This window comes from Notolabrus celidotus, chromosome 9 (assembly GCF_009762535.1).
Source record: "Notolabrus celidotus isolate fNotCel1 chromosome 9, fNotCel1.pri, whole genome shotgun sequence".
Taxonomy (NCBI): Eukaryota; Metazoa; Chordata; class Actinopteri; order Labriformes; family Labridae; genus Notolabrus; species Notolabrus celidotus.
This window is the reverse complement of record NC_048280.1, coordinates 954405-969922: the sequence shown is the minus strand read 5'-3', so window position 1 is coordinate 969922 and position 15518 is coordinate 954405. Positions and strand designations below refer to the sequence as shown.

General features: G+C 38.5%; 2 protein-coding genes and 1 long non-coding RNA gene across 8 annotated transcripts in view; 1 reads left to right on the top strand and 2 right to left on the bottom strand.

The window, feature by feature from the left end:
- LOC117819070 overlaps positions 1 to 1156 on the bottom strand; it is a 134343-nt gene extending 133187 nt beyond the window's left edge. For 2 of the 4 annotated variants that reach the window (XR_004632438.1, XR_004632437.1), the window contains exon 1: positions 667 to 1137. The gene's annotated coding sequence lies outside the window, so the exon portion shown is untranslated. Of the gene's footprint in view, positions 1 to 666 lie in introns of all 4 variants that reach the window. The other 2 variants (XR_004632436.1, XR_004632431.1) reach the window with 2 other exon arrangements.
- On the top strand, positions 530 to 5905 carry LOC117819085. Of its 2 annotated transcripts, XR_004632450.1 has the most exons (4): positions 530 to 976; positions 1065 to 1299; positions 4289 to 5045; positions 5113 to 5905. It is a non-coding gene; the product is annotated as an uncharacterized LOC117819085 (long non-coding RNA). The 2 variants fall into 2 exon arrangements; XR_004632449.1 differs by having other exon boundaries at positions 530 to 1299; positions 4320 to 5045.
- On the bottom strand, positions 1754 to 11084 carry LOC117819075 (GTPase IMAP family member 8-like). 2 transcript variants are annotated; one of them, XM_034692287.1, is made up of 5 exons: positions 11065 to 11084; positions 9729 to 9799; positions 9417 to 9561; positions 4768 to 5955; positions 1754 to 4609 (listed from the first exon to the last, which is right to left on the bottom strand). In XM_034692287.1, exons 3-5 carry the CDS (start codon positions 9454 to 9456, stop codon positions 3054 to 3056), a joined length of 2784 nt encoding a protein of 927 aa, XP_034548178.1. In that variant the 5' UTR covers positions 9457 to 9561; positions 9729 to 9799; positions 11065 to 11084; the 3' UTR covers positions 1754 to 3053. The 2 variants fall into 2 exon arrangements, with proteins under 2 accessions (XP_034548178.1, XP_034548179.1); XM_034692288.1 differs by lacking the exon at positions 11065 to 11084 and having other exon boundaries at positions 9729 to 9822.
- Positions 11085 to 15518: the final 4434 nt, after the last annotated feature.

Here is a 15518-nt window from a genome sequence, read left to right as displayed (position 1 = left end):
TATTAAATCTTAAAACATGTTAGAAATGTTTTAAAGTAATCTAAACTAACTTCTAAGAGATAATGATAAAAGCAGCTCCTTCTGAAGCTCAACAGTCACCTCAGAGAGATTCTTCAGGACTGAGTTCAGGCCTTTTTAAACACTTCCAGGTTGTTTTAGTATTTTCAAGTTATGTTTTTAAGTAAGATGTACTGAAAATAAGGTAAAAGGTTAAAAAAGAAAGCTTGGAAGGCATAGATATCTGTTTGATTGTAATGTTGGAGTATTGATGTTCTGGAGTTGTGATCACATCTCAGACACAGTTTGAAGTTTCAGCTTGTTTTAAAAAATGAAAGTGGGTACATTAGTTTGAGCACAGTGCAGCTCCTCTTTCTTTAATGTTTGAAAGTAAACCATGCCTAACACCATTCATTTTGGCCTTTTCCTATTTATGTCACTTTATTAAAGGCAGTGTGCTCTTCACATTGTTATTAGCGTTTACAATACAATACAATTTGATATATGACACTACTCACAAGTTACTCACTACTTGAGTAGTTGTTGTTTTTTAGGTCCTTATTTACTCTTACTCAAGTACTTATTTCTACGAGTACTGTTACTTCTACTTGAGTAACATCATTGTAAAGTAACTTTTACTTGAGGACTGTTTCGGTTGACTCTACCCACCTCTGGTCATTTCTCAAGCAGCAGATCACAGATTGTTTGACGTCACGGACCTAGCTTGATTGTTTCCATGACTCACGTCGCTTCAGTCTCTGCCGTCCAAAGTAGTTAACTTACCAAGTCAAAGTTAGTTTAAACTTGATTTTCTGTTTCTTTCTGAAGTTCTCATTAAAAATCACTTTAAAAGCCATCTTCTGTTGTTTAACGGCAGACTAACGAGGCCGTTAGCATTCTGCTAATCAACGGTCGGCAGGTTTCAAACGGACCGGTCCATGGAGCGGGTCAGCTTCAGCCCGTTAGCCTCCAAAGCAACGTAGGGAGGGGGGGTTAGAAAGACATCCATTATAAAAACGGCCTTCTGACAGTTTACAGCTTGTTTTTAACTCTTTATCTTATTAAAGGTAAAACCATTACAACATCATCAAAACAATACCAACTCTGTGAGGCAGGTGGAGTGGCACCGACCGTCCTTTACCCCCCCTCTCCTCTTCAGATGGATCCGTCCATGAAGGGTCAGAGGTCAAGGGTGAAATAATAAAGTGATATCAGAACAGAGTGAGCAGAGATGAATGAAAACACAATTAAACTGGATCATAAAGGACCAGAGGAAAGGGACTGCAAACGGACTACAGAGAGGTGATAGTTGTTCTTTTAGTGTTTGTTCTGTCAATCCTGGAAAGATATTAAACAACTCAATTCTGTTACACATTCAACTTGTACATCTTAAGTATGTTGTAATATAATGCTGTTTTTTCTTAGAAAACACCATTTAAAATTATGAGGGCTTCTTTTGGGAACTCCTCTATAGCTTGTTTTGTCAAAATGAAGAAGCGTGAAGATTATTTTGGGCTGCCTTCTATCTCCTGATGTGTCTAAGGAAAACACCCTATTTCCTTCAATGGTCTCTTGAGTGTAGGTAAAAAATAAATAACCTGTGACCTCAGTTTAGTCAGTTCATTATTTAGTTTATTATGTATTTTATTATATGAAAAACAGTCCACACTAAACAATGTAAAACTTTTTTTTTTTTAAATATCAACACAGAAACCAAAGATCAAAAAGATTACATAAATGACAATTTGTAAGGACGATGCACTATTCTAGTTTGAACAGTTTAAAATCATTTTTTAAAAAACAATGTCAAAGTATTTGTTAACTATATTGTAATTCTTTATCATACACATGCATCACATAGGCGGTTTTAAAACACTTTTTTTTTAGCTGCACCATCGGTAATCTTCATGAACATCTTAACATTTTTATTCCACTGATACAACAAATACAATGTCCTTTGTGTTAAATCTTTTTTTTTCATACACAATAACCAAGTCAGAAATCTTGGTTTAATTTTAGATTCAGAACTTAACTTTAAATCTCACATACCAATACAACAAGAGCAACATTTTACTATTTAGAAAACAATATCCCAAACTGATGCCGAGAAATTAGTCCATGTATTCATATCAACCTGGTTAGATTATTGCAACGCCCCATATGTGGGGCTGTCCAAACACTCCATAGGACAGCTCCAACTCATTCAGAGCACAGCAGCTAGAATCCTGACACACACGAGAAAACTTTAACATATCACCCCAGTTCTTCAGACACTTCACTGGCTCCCCGTTCAATACAGAAATAATCAATTTCAAAATCCTATTATTAGTCCATAAAGCACTCAATGGTTCAGCTCCCCAATACATTTCTGACTTGCTCACAGTCTACAACCCGACCGGACCCTTAGGTCATCAGGTGGAAGACTTTTAAGTGTACCCAGAGTCAGACCAAAATCTAATGAAGGGGCCTTACTGCAGTCCTTCTCTCTGCTGACTTAAGGTCCATCACAACTGTCTGTCTTTTAAAACAAAACTAAAAACGTAATAATTTTCCAGAGCGTATGAATAACACGATGACTGTTGTGACTGGATGCATGTGCAGCAACACTTGCTGTTTGTTTTATTGCTGTGTCTGATATACATATGTTGGGTGTATCTATTGTTTTTCTGTTTTTATTGTTTTTCTTTGTTTGTATCCTCCATGTAAAGCAGATTGAGCTTAAGTGTAATGAAATTAGCATTATAAATAAAATTTCTATTGCTACTTGTATTTAAAAGAAAACAAAGTTTTTTGATTAAACTATTATCCTGTCGGCCAAAGTTTCATAAAGTCAGTTAGGCACTGGAGACATTCTTTCAGGTAAACAGACTATGTTGACTTAGAAACAATAATGGGAAACAGATTTGATCGCAGTTCTCAGAAATGGATTCAAGTGTTGATTTTTACAGGTAAAAATAATGTTTTAAGTGATAAAGGCTAAGGGTGTTTAACAAATTACAGTCAGTAAGCTAATCAGCCAAGATAAGACTGATTTAGTACGACATCCCTGTCAATTATCATGAAATCCAACACCATGATTGATTGACTGTCGCAGAGAGCTCCTGTATCAAGTCATTTATTTCTTTTTCATGTCTTTCCTGCATCTTGTTCTTATCCTCATCAGATCTTGCCTGCTTTACTTCTTGCTTTTGTTTTGTCAGTAATTTGAGGACTTCATGATTTCCGTTCTGTGTGGTTAAACATTTAACCAAGTTTTCAATTGTGTTCTGCTTTTTTGCTAGCTGGTCTTCTTTGTTTTTATATTTCTCTTTAAATTCATTAATCTCTTCAGCTTTCTTTCTGGCTTCCTCATCATATTTCTTCTTCAATTTCTCCTTTTCTTTAGCATGGCTCTCTCCAATGTCTTCTTGTTCCTTTTTTTCCTGTTCTTGTCTTTCTTGGTCCTCTTCCTTTCTCTTCATTTCAAGAATGTCTCTTTCCTGGTCATATTCATCTTGAAGCTTCTTATGCATTGCTTGGTCCTTCTGCTTTGTTTGTTCATCCTCTTGATTTCTTTTATCCCACCATTCTTTTTGTTTCACCTCCCAGTTTTTCCTTTCTTCTCTGCTCTCCTTTAGCTCTCTTTCAACTGTTCCCTTTGATTCTGACGCTGATCTTAATTTTTCCTCTAAAGCTGCAAGTTTCTGGTTGTACTCCTGTCGCTGAATTTCTTCCTGTTTTTTTTTTGTCCTGTCACCCTCCTCTCTCTGTTTTTGTTCTTCTCTTCTGTCCGCAAGTACCCTGTTCATTTTCTTCTCCTTTTCCTCAAGTGCTTTTTCTCTCACCTTTCTCTCATTTTCAATTTCTGCTTTATGTTCTTCCATTCTTCTTGCCATTGTCTTCATTTCCCTTGAATATTTACTTTCAAGTTCTCCCTTTTCTTTTCTCATCTCCTCTTCTTTCTCCTTTAAGATCCTCTCCATTTCTTTCTTTATAGCAGTTTCAGCTTCTTGCAGCATCTCATTGGTGTAGCAGCTGCCCCCATTTGTCTTCACCATTGTGTCGATCTTTGCCATCAGCTCACTGACCTGAGTTCTGTTTTGTTTCTCACGGTTATTGAACACGTGGTATCTTCCTCTACAGTCAGAGATCAGTTTCTTGAAGGAATCATCACATTCTGTTTTTATGTATTCTTCAATGGACAAATTATCACGATTCAGTGAATCTCCTCCAGTGAAAAGAATGATGGTGAACTTCTCAGCATCCTTCCCAAAGCCTTCTTTGATCAGTTTTAATGTCTCCTTCTCCTCAGGTGTTAATCTTCCGATTTGTATCACCAACAGGAAGACATGTGGACCTGGAGCCAGAAGACTGATGCATTTTATCATCTCTTCTTGAACCTCTTCATTGGACAGAGTCGTGTCAAACAGACCAGGAGTGTCGACCACAGTGACAGGACGACCGTCCACTTCACCTTGTTCTTTCTGACAGTCCTTAGTGACTGATATTTGACTTGATTTGGCTTTAAACTCCTTTCTTTCAAGAATGGTGTTTCCTGAAGAACTCTTCCCACAGCCGGTCTTCCCGATCAGCACAATCCTGAGACCCTCTGAGCTCTGCTTCTCATCATCACCTGTGAAATAAGAAGGGATGGAGTTACTTTAAATGGAGGCTGAACAGTAAAAGCTGCAAAACATGATCTTGAACAGGCTTCTTATTATAGAAATAACAGTTAGTAGAAAGATTGTTTTATTTTGCAGCAATTAATAAATTGAAATGTACTGTACTTACAAGTGATTCCAAACTTAGCATGTAGTTTGCTGATCGTTTCATTTTGGGCATGTGCATACATCTCTGTTGTATAGCTGCATGGGTTGCCTCTGTTAGGTCTCACTTTCTCCACCTTCTTTAGCAGCTCTGGGATCTGCTGCTTGTCCTTGATGTTGAGAACTAAAGATCTTCCTCCACAGCTAAGGAGCTGAAGGAGCTCCTGAACTTCCTTGTTTTTCTGTAGAAAGTTAACAACAGCTGGAGCTGTAGGATCTGACTCTACAGTGAACAGAATCATGGTGAGGTCATTGACTTGAGAGCTGAAGGTGTTCTGGATCATCTTTAACTCTCTCTTGTCTTCATCAGTGAGAGGACTCACAGGTAGGACCAGGATGAAGGCATGGACACCTTCAGGATCACAGAGGGAGACACACCTGAGTGATTCCTCCATCACTGTCTCCAGAGGTTTTCCACTCAGAGCAGGAAGCTCCACCAGGGAAACCCAACGTCCACACACCTCTCCCTGATGTTTAACACACTCTGATGAGCTGGAGGCTGAATAAAGACCAGTCTGACCTAAAATGGCCTTTGCTGCTGAAGTCTTCCCTGCTCCTCTCCTCCCCCACAGGACCAGGTTTAAAGCTGGTTTCATGTGTTCAGACTTCAGAGTGATCAACTCTTCAGTGAGGGTGAGGAAGTCTCCTTTGTTGTCGTGAATAATTTTCTTGATTTGATCCATTAGTATTGTGTAATTATTCTCAGCCATATTGTAGTGTCTTCCTGCACAGTGTCTACAGAGTTGACTGAAAGAGTCGTCTGTTTGACCGTCCTCATGTGTGCTGATGATCACTGAGTGTTTAAAAGCATCTTGACCAAACAGACTGAGGATGAACTTTAGTGTTTGTCTGTTCTCTTCAGTGAACTTTGAAGGTTTCACTAACAGCAGCAGAACATTTGGTCCTGGAGGACAAAGACTCACAGCGTTCCTCATCTCTCGTCTGAGCTTCTCCACAGACAGACTGAAAACATCTGGAGTTTTTACTACTTTTAGAGGCTTTCCTCTCCTTTTTCCATCTTCCACCGAAGACATCTGTGCAAAAGGCTTTGGCAAATAGCTTTCCCAGGGTTGAATATTTCCTATTATAAAGTTGAAAAGCTCTGTCTTTTTATCTTCCTCTTTCCCCAAAAGCAGAACTTGGGGTGCAGATGCTGTCATATAATAAAAAACAAAAACAAAAAAACAATTAATAACATAATTCACAGTTCATAACATTTGACTCATTTCACAAGCTTGAACTGTAAGTTGAGAAAGTATTGAACCTTGCATGATTGGCTAAGAAGATAAGAAAGTAAGAGACAGACTTATCATCTGTCTTTGATAAAGAAACGTCATAGCAAAAGAAAATTATGTCTGTTGTAACTCTGGAAAAATAATAAAATGTTCAGCTAGAAGGGATCTACAATCAGATTTCAAAGCAGAGAGGAGCAACATTACTTTTTGCAAGACAAAAGACAAAGACAAGCTAAATACAATTGAAAGACAATTACAATGGTGACACGCACAGTTTTCAAACTTTCAAACAGTCTGATAAGTAGGTGGTATAATATGTATGGTATGTTGATATGATGTAAGTATGTGATTTGTCTGTGTGTGTGTGTGTGTGTGGGGGGGGGTGAAGCAGAGAAATAATTCTGGATGGTTCTCTGGTGGTGGAGGTTAAAAAGAACAGTACAGAATACATACATAAATCAAATTAATTATTATAATTATCACCATCACCATAATTATTTAAAAAAAGAAAATAATTATCATATTTAACCCAATAGTAATGATTGCACTTAATTGAAGAACTGTATTATTATGAAGTTAAGGGGAAGTGCCATCCTCCCTCCCCCAGCAGCGAGAGCAGGGCCAAATCATCATTATTATAAGATCATCCCGGTGTCAAAGGGAACACAAATTAGTTCTGTTTGTTGAGTTTTTGTTTCGTGTTTTGAAGTTATTGAAGTTATTTAATTTAAATTATACTTAATTGTTTGCCCATGGCCCTAACAAGTGTTGAATGAGCTCAATCCAATTAAAACAGCTCCCAGACCTTGAGGGTTAGGGCAGGGAGCTGTTTATTGGGAATTGCCCATCAGAACACCATGAGTTTTTTGTTTGTTTGTTTGTCTAAGGATTCAAGGATTCATGGTTTCTTATAGTCATACCATATTTAAGCATTTTTTTTTCTGAATTAATTATAATGGATAAGATTTATATAGCACATTTATAGGCTACGCCCTCGATTCGATGCAGAAGTATAAATCAGCCTTAAGTAGGGAGCATGTTTATCAGGGATAGCCCGTCAAAGTATTAAATTATGTATTGGATTATCAGGTAAGTTTGGCTGATATTCAAATGGTGATTTGTAAAAGACCATGTTGGATGGGCGCTCCAAATCCGAGGCTGCAACCAAGAAGGGGGTAAAGGGGGTGGAGCACAGCCCCTGCCTACCTACCAGACCATTTTAAAGAGACAAATACAGTTTGTTACTTAGTTTCATTTGAGGTACATTTTGCTAAAGTCAGACCATGTCAATCCTTGTTTTGTACAAAGTGTAAAACAATCCTGCAGCTGTTGCAGATTGTGCCTTAGCTGCTGCTGCAAAATCTGTAGTTTTTAATGACACCATTATTTATGCAATTAATTATCTTTATATAAAACAAATATTAACTTGCATTACATTACAACGTTTGTACAAAATAAAGTATTACAGCATTTTGTGAATTTGATCCATTCACGCCTGACAGGAACTCAGCCTTATGCTCCAATAAATCAGACCTTTGAACTACAGTTGGACTATAAATACATCCCTGAAGCTAATGAATCATCTGCTTTGAAACTTTATGAACCAAAAAAGAACTTGCAGCAAATATTTAATGGATTACAAACCCTTATGTTTTTTTAAGGACTAGTTAACTTGGATATACAAAGTCAAGAACCATGAGTCAGTCATCTATTCCTTTACCCTGATAGTCAAAGAAAGTTTAACTGAGTCTAAATCTATCTTTGAAGCCAAAAAAGGCGTTGGCTTCTGGCTCAACATAAGGTCTGATAATCAGAATCATAAAGTTAAGCTGCAGGTCAGAGTGTACCCTTGTATGCCTTTATTGTTCAGATTGTGTTTGATTGTTTGCCTGTTTTTTTTAGATTCCTATGGCTGAGGCATAGCAGAAAATGTTGTTTCTGATCTCCAGAGTTTAAATGTGACAGTATAATATATATGTACTCAAGTACAATACTGGCAGTTACTACTGTGAGCTACTGTGCTGAAGCACCCCTTAATTTAATCCCAGCGCCCATGAAAAATAACTACAGTGGCATATTCATCATATTCTAAGTAAAACTTATTCCTCTACTTAATACACATGGGTAAAAAGACACCCCCTTCTCTCTATACAGTTGGTTTTATCCAAAAGTCACGATTGAACTGTGTGCACGGACAGACACGAGAGCAACAGGGAGCAGTGGGTTGCAGAAGTATTCAACAAGGCAAAACATGTTGAATTATCAAATATCACAAGTTAAATAACCACATAGCGCACCACTACAACAAGCAACACCTCATGACTGAGGAGCTGCTCTGTAATTTGTTTTATAAGTTGAAAATGTTCAATGTAAATATTTTCTCCTTTTACTTTAATCCCAGTGAATGGTTGGCAGAGGCAAACAAAGCTTATGAGGTGACTTGCACGATATGTAAAGAGAGCCTTGAAATATATAGAGTTGAAAAATATTAACAAGTTGATAGTTTTAACATGACGCTCCTGTGTAAATTGCTGTTAGTGTGCTGCACAAAAAATGTCCTAACTTTCCTTTGTTGTATTCTGAGAAAGGTTTTAAAAAGTCAAAATTTTTTCAAAACGGTGCAGGTAGCCTGGCTTGTCATACATTTTAGTTTGTATATACTCAGATTTTTAAATCCAGATCAGATATTTAATCATATTTTTCATAAACTCATGTTTCAGAGAGTGTATGGTCATTTGAATTTACCTTAAAGACATGAAAAAGTCACAGAGGAATCATGGACATGTATTGGCAAAAATGTGTATGAACATTGCCCGGGTAGGGGGATAAATCAAGTTGAGTGCTCGGGTGTGATAAGCTGCATAACAACAGTGATTTTTTTTACTGATTTGTTTGTTAATTAATCAAATAGAGGATGCATGTTCTCTCCACATGTCTATTATGCTGCAATAAATTGCACTGCCTCTACTTGTGACAATTCATCATGCATTGCCTGAAGGCAACTCGCTTGGGAAAGTGTCTCTTAATCAGCTCTTTACTTATCTAAAAATTTTGAAACATCTGGTTTAGTTGTAATACTCTGAACTATAACACAATTGTTTTATTACAAGAGGGTCAATCATTAACAATTTAATGTGTGTACTTGTAACTCATATCTGAATCATATCAAGGTTTTGGCTTACTCGTTGAACTTTACTTTACAGCGTTGTAATGATTAACTTGCCTTTCCAGTTGTCTATGAACTTAAAGAAACTGCAGTAAAGACAATAAAAAAGCAGTTTACAAAAATAATGTCTCTAATATCTTGCCAAAATAATTTGAATGCATGTAAAATTGGTCCTTTGTCCCTCTTAAAAACATGTGAACATAGAGCAAATACCTGAAGGTGAAGGTGCTTTATTGAAGTCTTGGTCCTCCATTATGTTTTTGTATTCGTATGAAGTGTGTGGAAAGCAGAGATTCCTTCAGTTATTGAAGTCACGGAGGTAGACACAAGCTGTAGCTGGGCCGTCCAATAACCTTGCCTACAGAGAGAAATGTTCAAAGATATTTGAAGTAAGAATCAATTTAGAATCAACAATTTAACTTTACAGTTTGTTTGGCCGAACGGCAAAGCACTGATCAGCTTTTTCTACTGCACTCAGTTGAGGTTTTTCTCTTTACTTCTTCACAATTTTTTGAGTCTACACACCAGAGATTGTTCCTGCGCCATGCATCCTACCTCCGGGGAAGGAAATACAAATGTCAGACACAACTGACTCACTAGAGCAGAGAGCAGAAAGAAGGTGTGTCAAGTAATAAAAAGGACCCTGATCAGACAAATACACACATGGCTTGACAGGTTGGGTTTTTTTTCCGTCAATTGCAAACAAGCATTGGCCTATACTTGAGACAGCATTCTAAATTCTAAGCACAGCATAATACCTACACCACACAATAAGACAGACAGTAATTTGCTGTTCAGGCAACTACCAATGCGTCATAAAAATGAAAATTTGTACACATCATTTTTTTCTACATACAGTTACTCCTAAACTCATGATACAGCAAACCCTTCTCAATATGAATGATTTTTTTCAAACAGAGCACATTTTCTTCTCAGGGGCAACATGAAGACCATCATGGCAAAAAAATAGACCATATGAAATACATTGTATTTTATTAATTAATGAATTAGTTTCATTTGAGGTACATTTTGCTAAAGTCAGACCATGTCAATCCTTGTTTTGTACAAAGTGTAAAACAATCCTGCAGCTGTTGCAGATTGTGCCTTAGCTGCTGCTGCAAAATCTGTAGTTTTTAATGACACCATTATTTATGCAATTAATTATCTTTATATAAAACAAATATTAACTTGCATTACATTACAACGTTTGTACAAAATAAAGTATTACAGCATTTTGTGAATTTGATCCATTCACGCCTGACAGGAACTCAGCCTTATGCTCCAATAAATCAGACCTTTGAACTACAGTTGGACTATAAATACATCCCTGAAGCTAATAAATCATCTGCTTTGAAACTTTATGAACCAAAAAAGAACTTGCAGCAAATATTTAATGGATTACAAACCCTTATGTTTTTTAAGGACTAGTTAACTTGGATATACAAAGTCAAGAACCATGAGTCAGTCATCTATTCCTTTACCCTGATAGTCAAAGAAAGTTTAACTGAGTCTAAATCTATCTTTGAAGCCAAAAAAGGCGTTGGCTTCTGGCTCAACATAAGGTCTGATAATCAGAATCATAAAGTTAAGCTGCAGGTCAGAGTGTACCCTTGTATGCCTTTATTTTTCAGATTGTGTTTGATTGTTTGCCTGTTTTTTTAGATTCCTATGGCTGAGGCATAGCAGAAAATGTTGTTTCTGATCTCCAGAGTTTAAATGTGACAGTATAATGTAATATAAAAAAACATGATTAAACAAGCAAAGGTAAACTGGAAATCAACTAACATTCACCCAAGTACAATACTAACAGTTATTACAGTGAGGTATTGTTTTTTTTTACATGGGTGTTGTTAGACCTTACTTAGGGGTGCTGAAGCAGGGGTGGAGCCCGGTGCAGCAAAGTAAATCTGTCTGTGGCAGAGAATTAGCACGTATTAGTACAGTGCATTTTCAGATAGACATACAGAGGATAACAGATTCATATTTAGATTGTTAAATTAGATATGACACCTGAAATGTATTTTACGTTTCGGTCTCTATCAATCCTGCAAAATGCCTTTGAAGTGATGTTGAGCAGCGCAAGCTGTCAGCTGATGTCGTCCTATAACAGATGTGTGTCTTCTTCATCGATTTACTTTAAAAATCTATGAAGCTTTCAGTACTTATGAACACTCCCATGTGTGTACAGGTAACTCTATAGAAAATATTGTTGGTGATTTAAACAGAAAAACTCAAATATGTAAATTCACCAGAGGAAACTGAATTAAACTTTAGCAATAGGTTGGGTTTGTTTTAGAAAGACTTGATTAATGACAGGACTTACCGTGTGTGTGTGTGTGTGTGTGTGTGTGTGTGTGTGTGTGTGTGCGTGCGTGTGTGCGTGCGTGCGTGCGTGCGTGCGTGCGTGCGTGCGTGCGTGCGTGCGTGCGTGCGTGCGTGCGTGCGTGCGTGTGGCAGCTGACCATTTTAAAACGAAGAACATTTATTCACATGAGATCAAAACCTGTCGGCACGTCCTGAGTTATTCATCATTAAAGGTGACATATCATGCAAAATTGACTTCTTAATGGTTCTCTCCCTGAAATCTGTGTCCCTGTCTACAAACCCACCAATAAGTAAAAGACTCCATTCTGCCCCTGTTCTGATTTCTCCACCTTTCTGTAAATGTGTGCTGAAACCAGCCGTTTCAGTTTTCAGTGTTTTTCATACGTCACAACGCCATCCGGTCTGTAACAGGAAGTCAGAGCTCGGAGCTTGTTCAGCCCATAGACTGTATAAAATACAACTCAACCCCTCCTCCGTTTTTCATTCCCTGCACACATGTGTGCTAACAAGGAGCTTAGGAGGGAGGCATGCTAGTTGTAGGCTGTCTTAATAAACACAAAGGTCGGTTTGACTCCCCACGTCTGCAGATTTGAAGATCTAGTGGATGATTTTTATTTATCATGGATAAGTGCTAGCACTAGTTAGCATAGCCACATAGCTACATGTTCATAGCTGTGTACCAAGACACACGTCGACATACTGACAAATAAAACAACAAGAAACACTAAATCTGTGACCAATGGTTCAGAAAGGTCCTGCTGCAGGCGCCTCTCCGTCAGGATCAGATTCTGGATCAGATTCAGAGGGTTGAAGTAACGCGGGTCTGTGAGCAGCCGTGTATATTCAGCCAACATGTAAACATTAGATCAACGTGCTGGAGAGCCGAGGCCACACCCACTTCATGAGGGGGCGTGGTCAGAGGGAAAACAGACTGTTCTGAGGAGGACTGAAGAAGAGGGTTTTTCAGGCAGACCAAAATCTGATTTCAAAGTGTTTTTTTGAGCATAAACTTTAAAGACATGTTTTGGGGACCTCTTAGACCAATATATGTTGATGAAAAAAGCCTGATATGTCACCTTTAATGTAACACTGCGGTTTGACTTGTGCGTAAATACGCACAAGCGATTTCTTGCAGAGGCTACGTGTTACAAAATGACCACAAAAGGTAGATATGTTACAAAATGCACGAGCTTGTACACTTGATTTGAAAACCTGCAGAATACGAATTGAGTACTTGCGGATCAAAAATGTGAACTTGTATGTTTCATTTTTCACTTGTAAAAAATATTCACACGTGCAGATTGATATTTACAACCACAACTCAGTGATTACAACCTCTCGAATCGGTCCCTGTAACTTCACGAATGAGCTTTCTCACATTGCAAAGTGACGAATCTGCGCGCTTGACTTTTGCAACACTTCTTGCACTGATGTGTTGCAAAAATAATTTGCACTTGTAGCTGTGGGGGGAGGGGCAGAGGGGGAGGGGCTGGTGGGTGGTGGGGTGAGAGGTCAACCAATCAGAAATCAGAAGACGAAGCGCTGTTCTGCTCTGCTGTCCTCCTCCCCTGTATCAGCGGCTGCCGGGTTCCGGGCTTCTTACTGCCACAGGCTCCGGGGGAAATGACCGGACTCTGTTTCTAACTCTTTTTATTTACAGACTATGTTCTAACTACGTGTTTAAAATCTTTAGAAGTGCCGGACAGTTGTTTTTCAGGTATATGACGAGGAGATAAGCCCCGGTTCTGCTTCTTACAGGTTTTTTTTATTGTTTTTGACGTGGGGTTGTATGAGTTTCATGTTACCGATAGATACTAGCCACACTAGTTTGTGATCTGCTGGTATATCTTAAGTCCCAAAGGTCTAAGAAGACTGTTGTTAAGTCTTACTTGTGACAGCATGAAGTTTTCTCGGTTCATTGTGTGTAAACTGTAAACATTAGCTCACAGTTTACACACCTGCACCACCAGGTAACTCTGGATCTCTCCTGCTCTCCAGTTTAGCTAAGATATTTCTCTACTTATTCCTCTGGTGCATTGAATCATCTTTTCCTCACTAAACTCCGGCTCATACAGGTTTCCACGTGTGTCCACAGTAAATGGCATGACATCGGCGTTGTCAGAATCACTCATTATTAAGTTTGGTTATATTTTTGTGACTTTGAAGCTGCAGACCTGAACAGCTGATCGGTGCTGCAGGCAGAGGACAACAATAAAAGAACCGGGGCTTATTTTCTCGTCATATAACTGAAGAACAAAAATGTTTTTTATTCTATTTGTTTGTTTATTAATTGTGCCAATGAAGAAAAGTCAAATGTTTTCTCTGGAGTGCATAGCAAATGACAATATACAGTCTTTGGGAGAGCTTCTTGTTAAGGCACAGTAGCGGGAATCCCTAGTTTAGTTTAGAAAACTTTAATGTCCTCCAAGAGGCAATTTGTGGTACAGCACAACTTTAAAAAAACACAACCACATGAAAGTAACATCAGACACACAACAAATTATCTAAACAACCCATAGTAGCTGTTTCACAGTAGTAGTCAGTGCTAGCCCAATGTGAACAACAATCACAGTTTAAATACAAATAAATAAAATAACATTGGAGTACTTGTGGACAACCTTTATTAGATCACTGGTGCATCTTATTTAATTGTGTTATTGCCAAGGGAATGCATGAGTTTTTAACACAATTTTTTCTTATCTTTGGGTATCTATACCTCTGGCCAGAAGGGAGTAGCTGAAACTCCACTGAGAGTGGGTGTAATGAGTCCATGCAGACTTTGTCTGCCTTCACAGCCAGCCTGCTCAGGTACAGCTGCTGCAGGTCACATGGATTAAAGTTCTCTGTCTCAACGACGGATTTCTGTCATTTGGAAAATGAGAGGGGGAAAAAACTCCACAAGCTTTGTTGTGGCCCCATTAAGGCTACCCTATTAAACTGACACTGCGATCAACAACTACAGCTAGCCAGAGCCATCAACCAACCAGAGGCAGAGCAGGGCGGGTTATGTGCCAATGCGCGATGGGCCCGGGTGCGAGAATGCTTATTTTGCAAGATCATCAGAACCTGGTGAAATTTAACACGAGTGGAATGGTCTAACGTTATCTGGAAATATATTACTAATCGAGGACAGCTGGTGGGTCCTCTGAGAGCGGCTTCTACGATACGTTTTTATTCATTATTGAGTCTCTGTGAAGTTAATGTTGAAGAAGGGTTATAGTAAACAATAGCGTATAACGCAAGCTAACCTTTATTTCTTCTAATCTTTTATGGCTTCCTGATTCTTTTGAATGAATTTGTGATAAAATAAGTTTATGAGGACTCAACAGAACGTGTCTGCCTGATTCTGTAGCCGTAGTCAGCGGCTTCTCTTTCCTTTGAATTCTCCTTGAAGTTGGACCGACGAAGTCTCTACTGCCCCCAATGGTGTATCCAGTTCTTAGATCCAGTTCTTAATACTTTGAGTGTTTTTCAGGTTAAGCTAATTTAGTACGCCAGCATGGAGGCGCTGTTTGTTGTAGAAGGCTCTGACGTTTTGACCATTGACAAAACTGTCAAAAATAAATGAAGATGGGCTTGGTTAAATGAAGTGGGGTCGAATGGACAGCCTTTCGGTACGTGGTGCAGTCCCAATGCGCCATCAGTCAGAGGATGAACCCAAAGCCACCGTTCGTGCTCTGCAGCACACCTCCTCCCTGCCAAACGCTTCATTAGAGCAGGGGTTCCCAAAGTGTGGGTCGGGACCCCCCTCCGTGGTCGCGAGATACAAATGGGGGGTCGTGAGATGTCTTCCAGATTATTTTTATTTTTAAGTTTTCTAAAAATACTACATTTTACCCGTTATAGTAAAAAATATGGACAAAGATAGTAGCTAAACTTCAAATAAACCTTGAAAGCAGAAGATGTAATGAGTTTTCTGCCTTTCCTTGTTTCCAGATGACTCCTAAGTTTAGGGTTAGAGAACAGTTAATGATCTAAAGCATCAGTAGC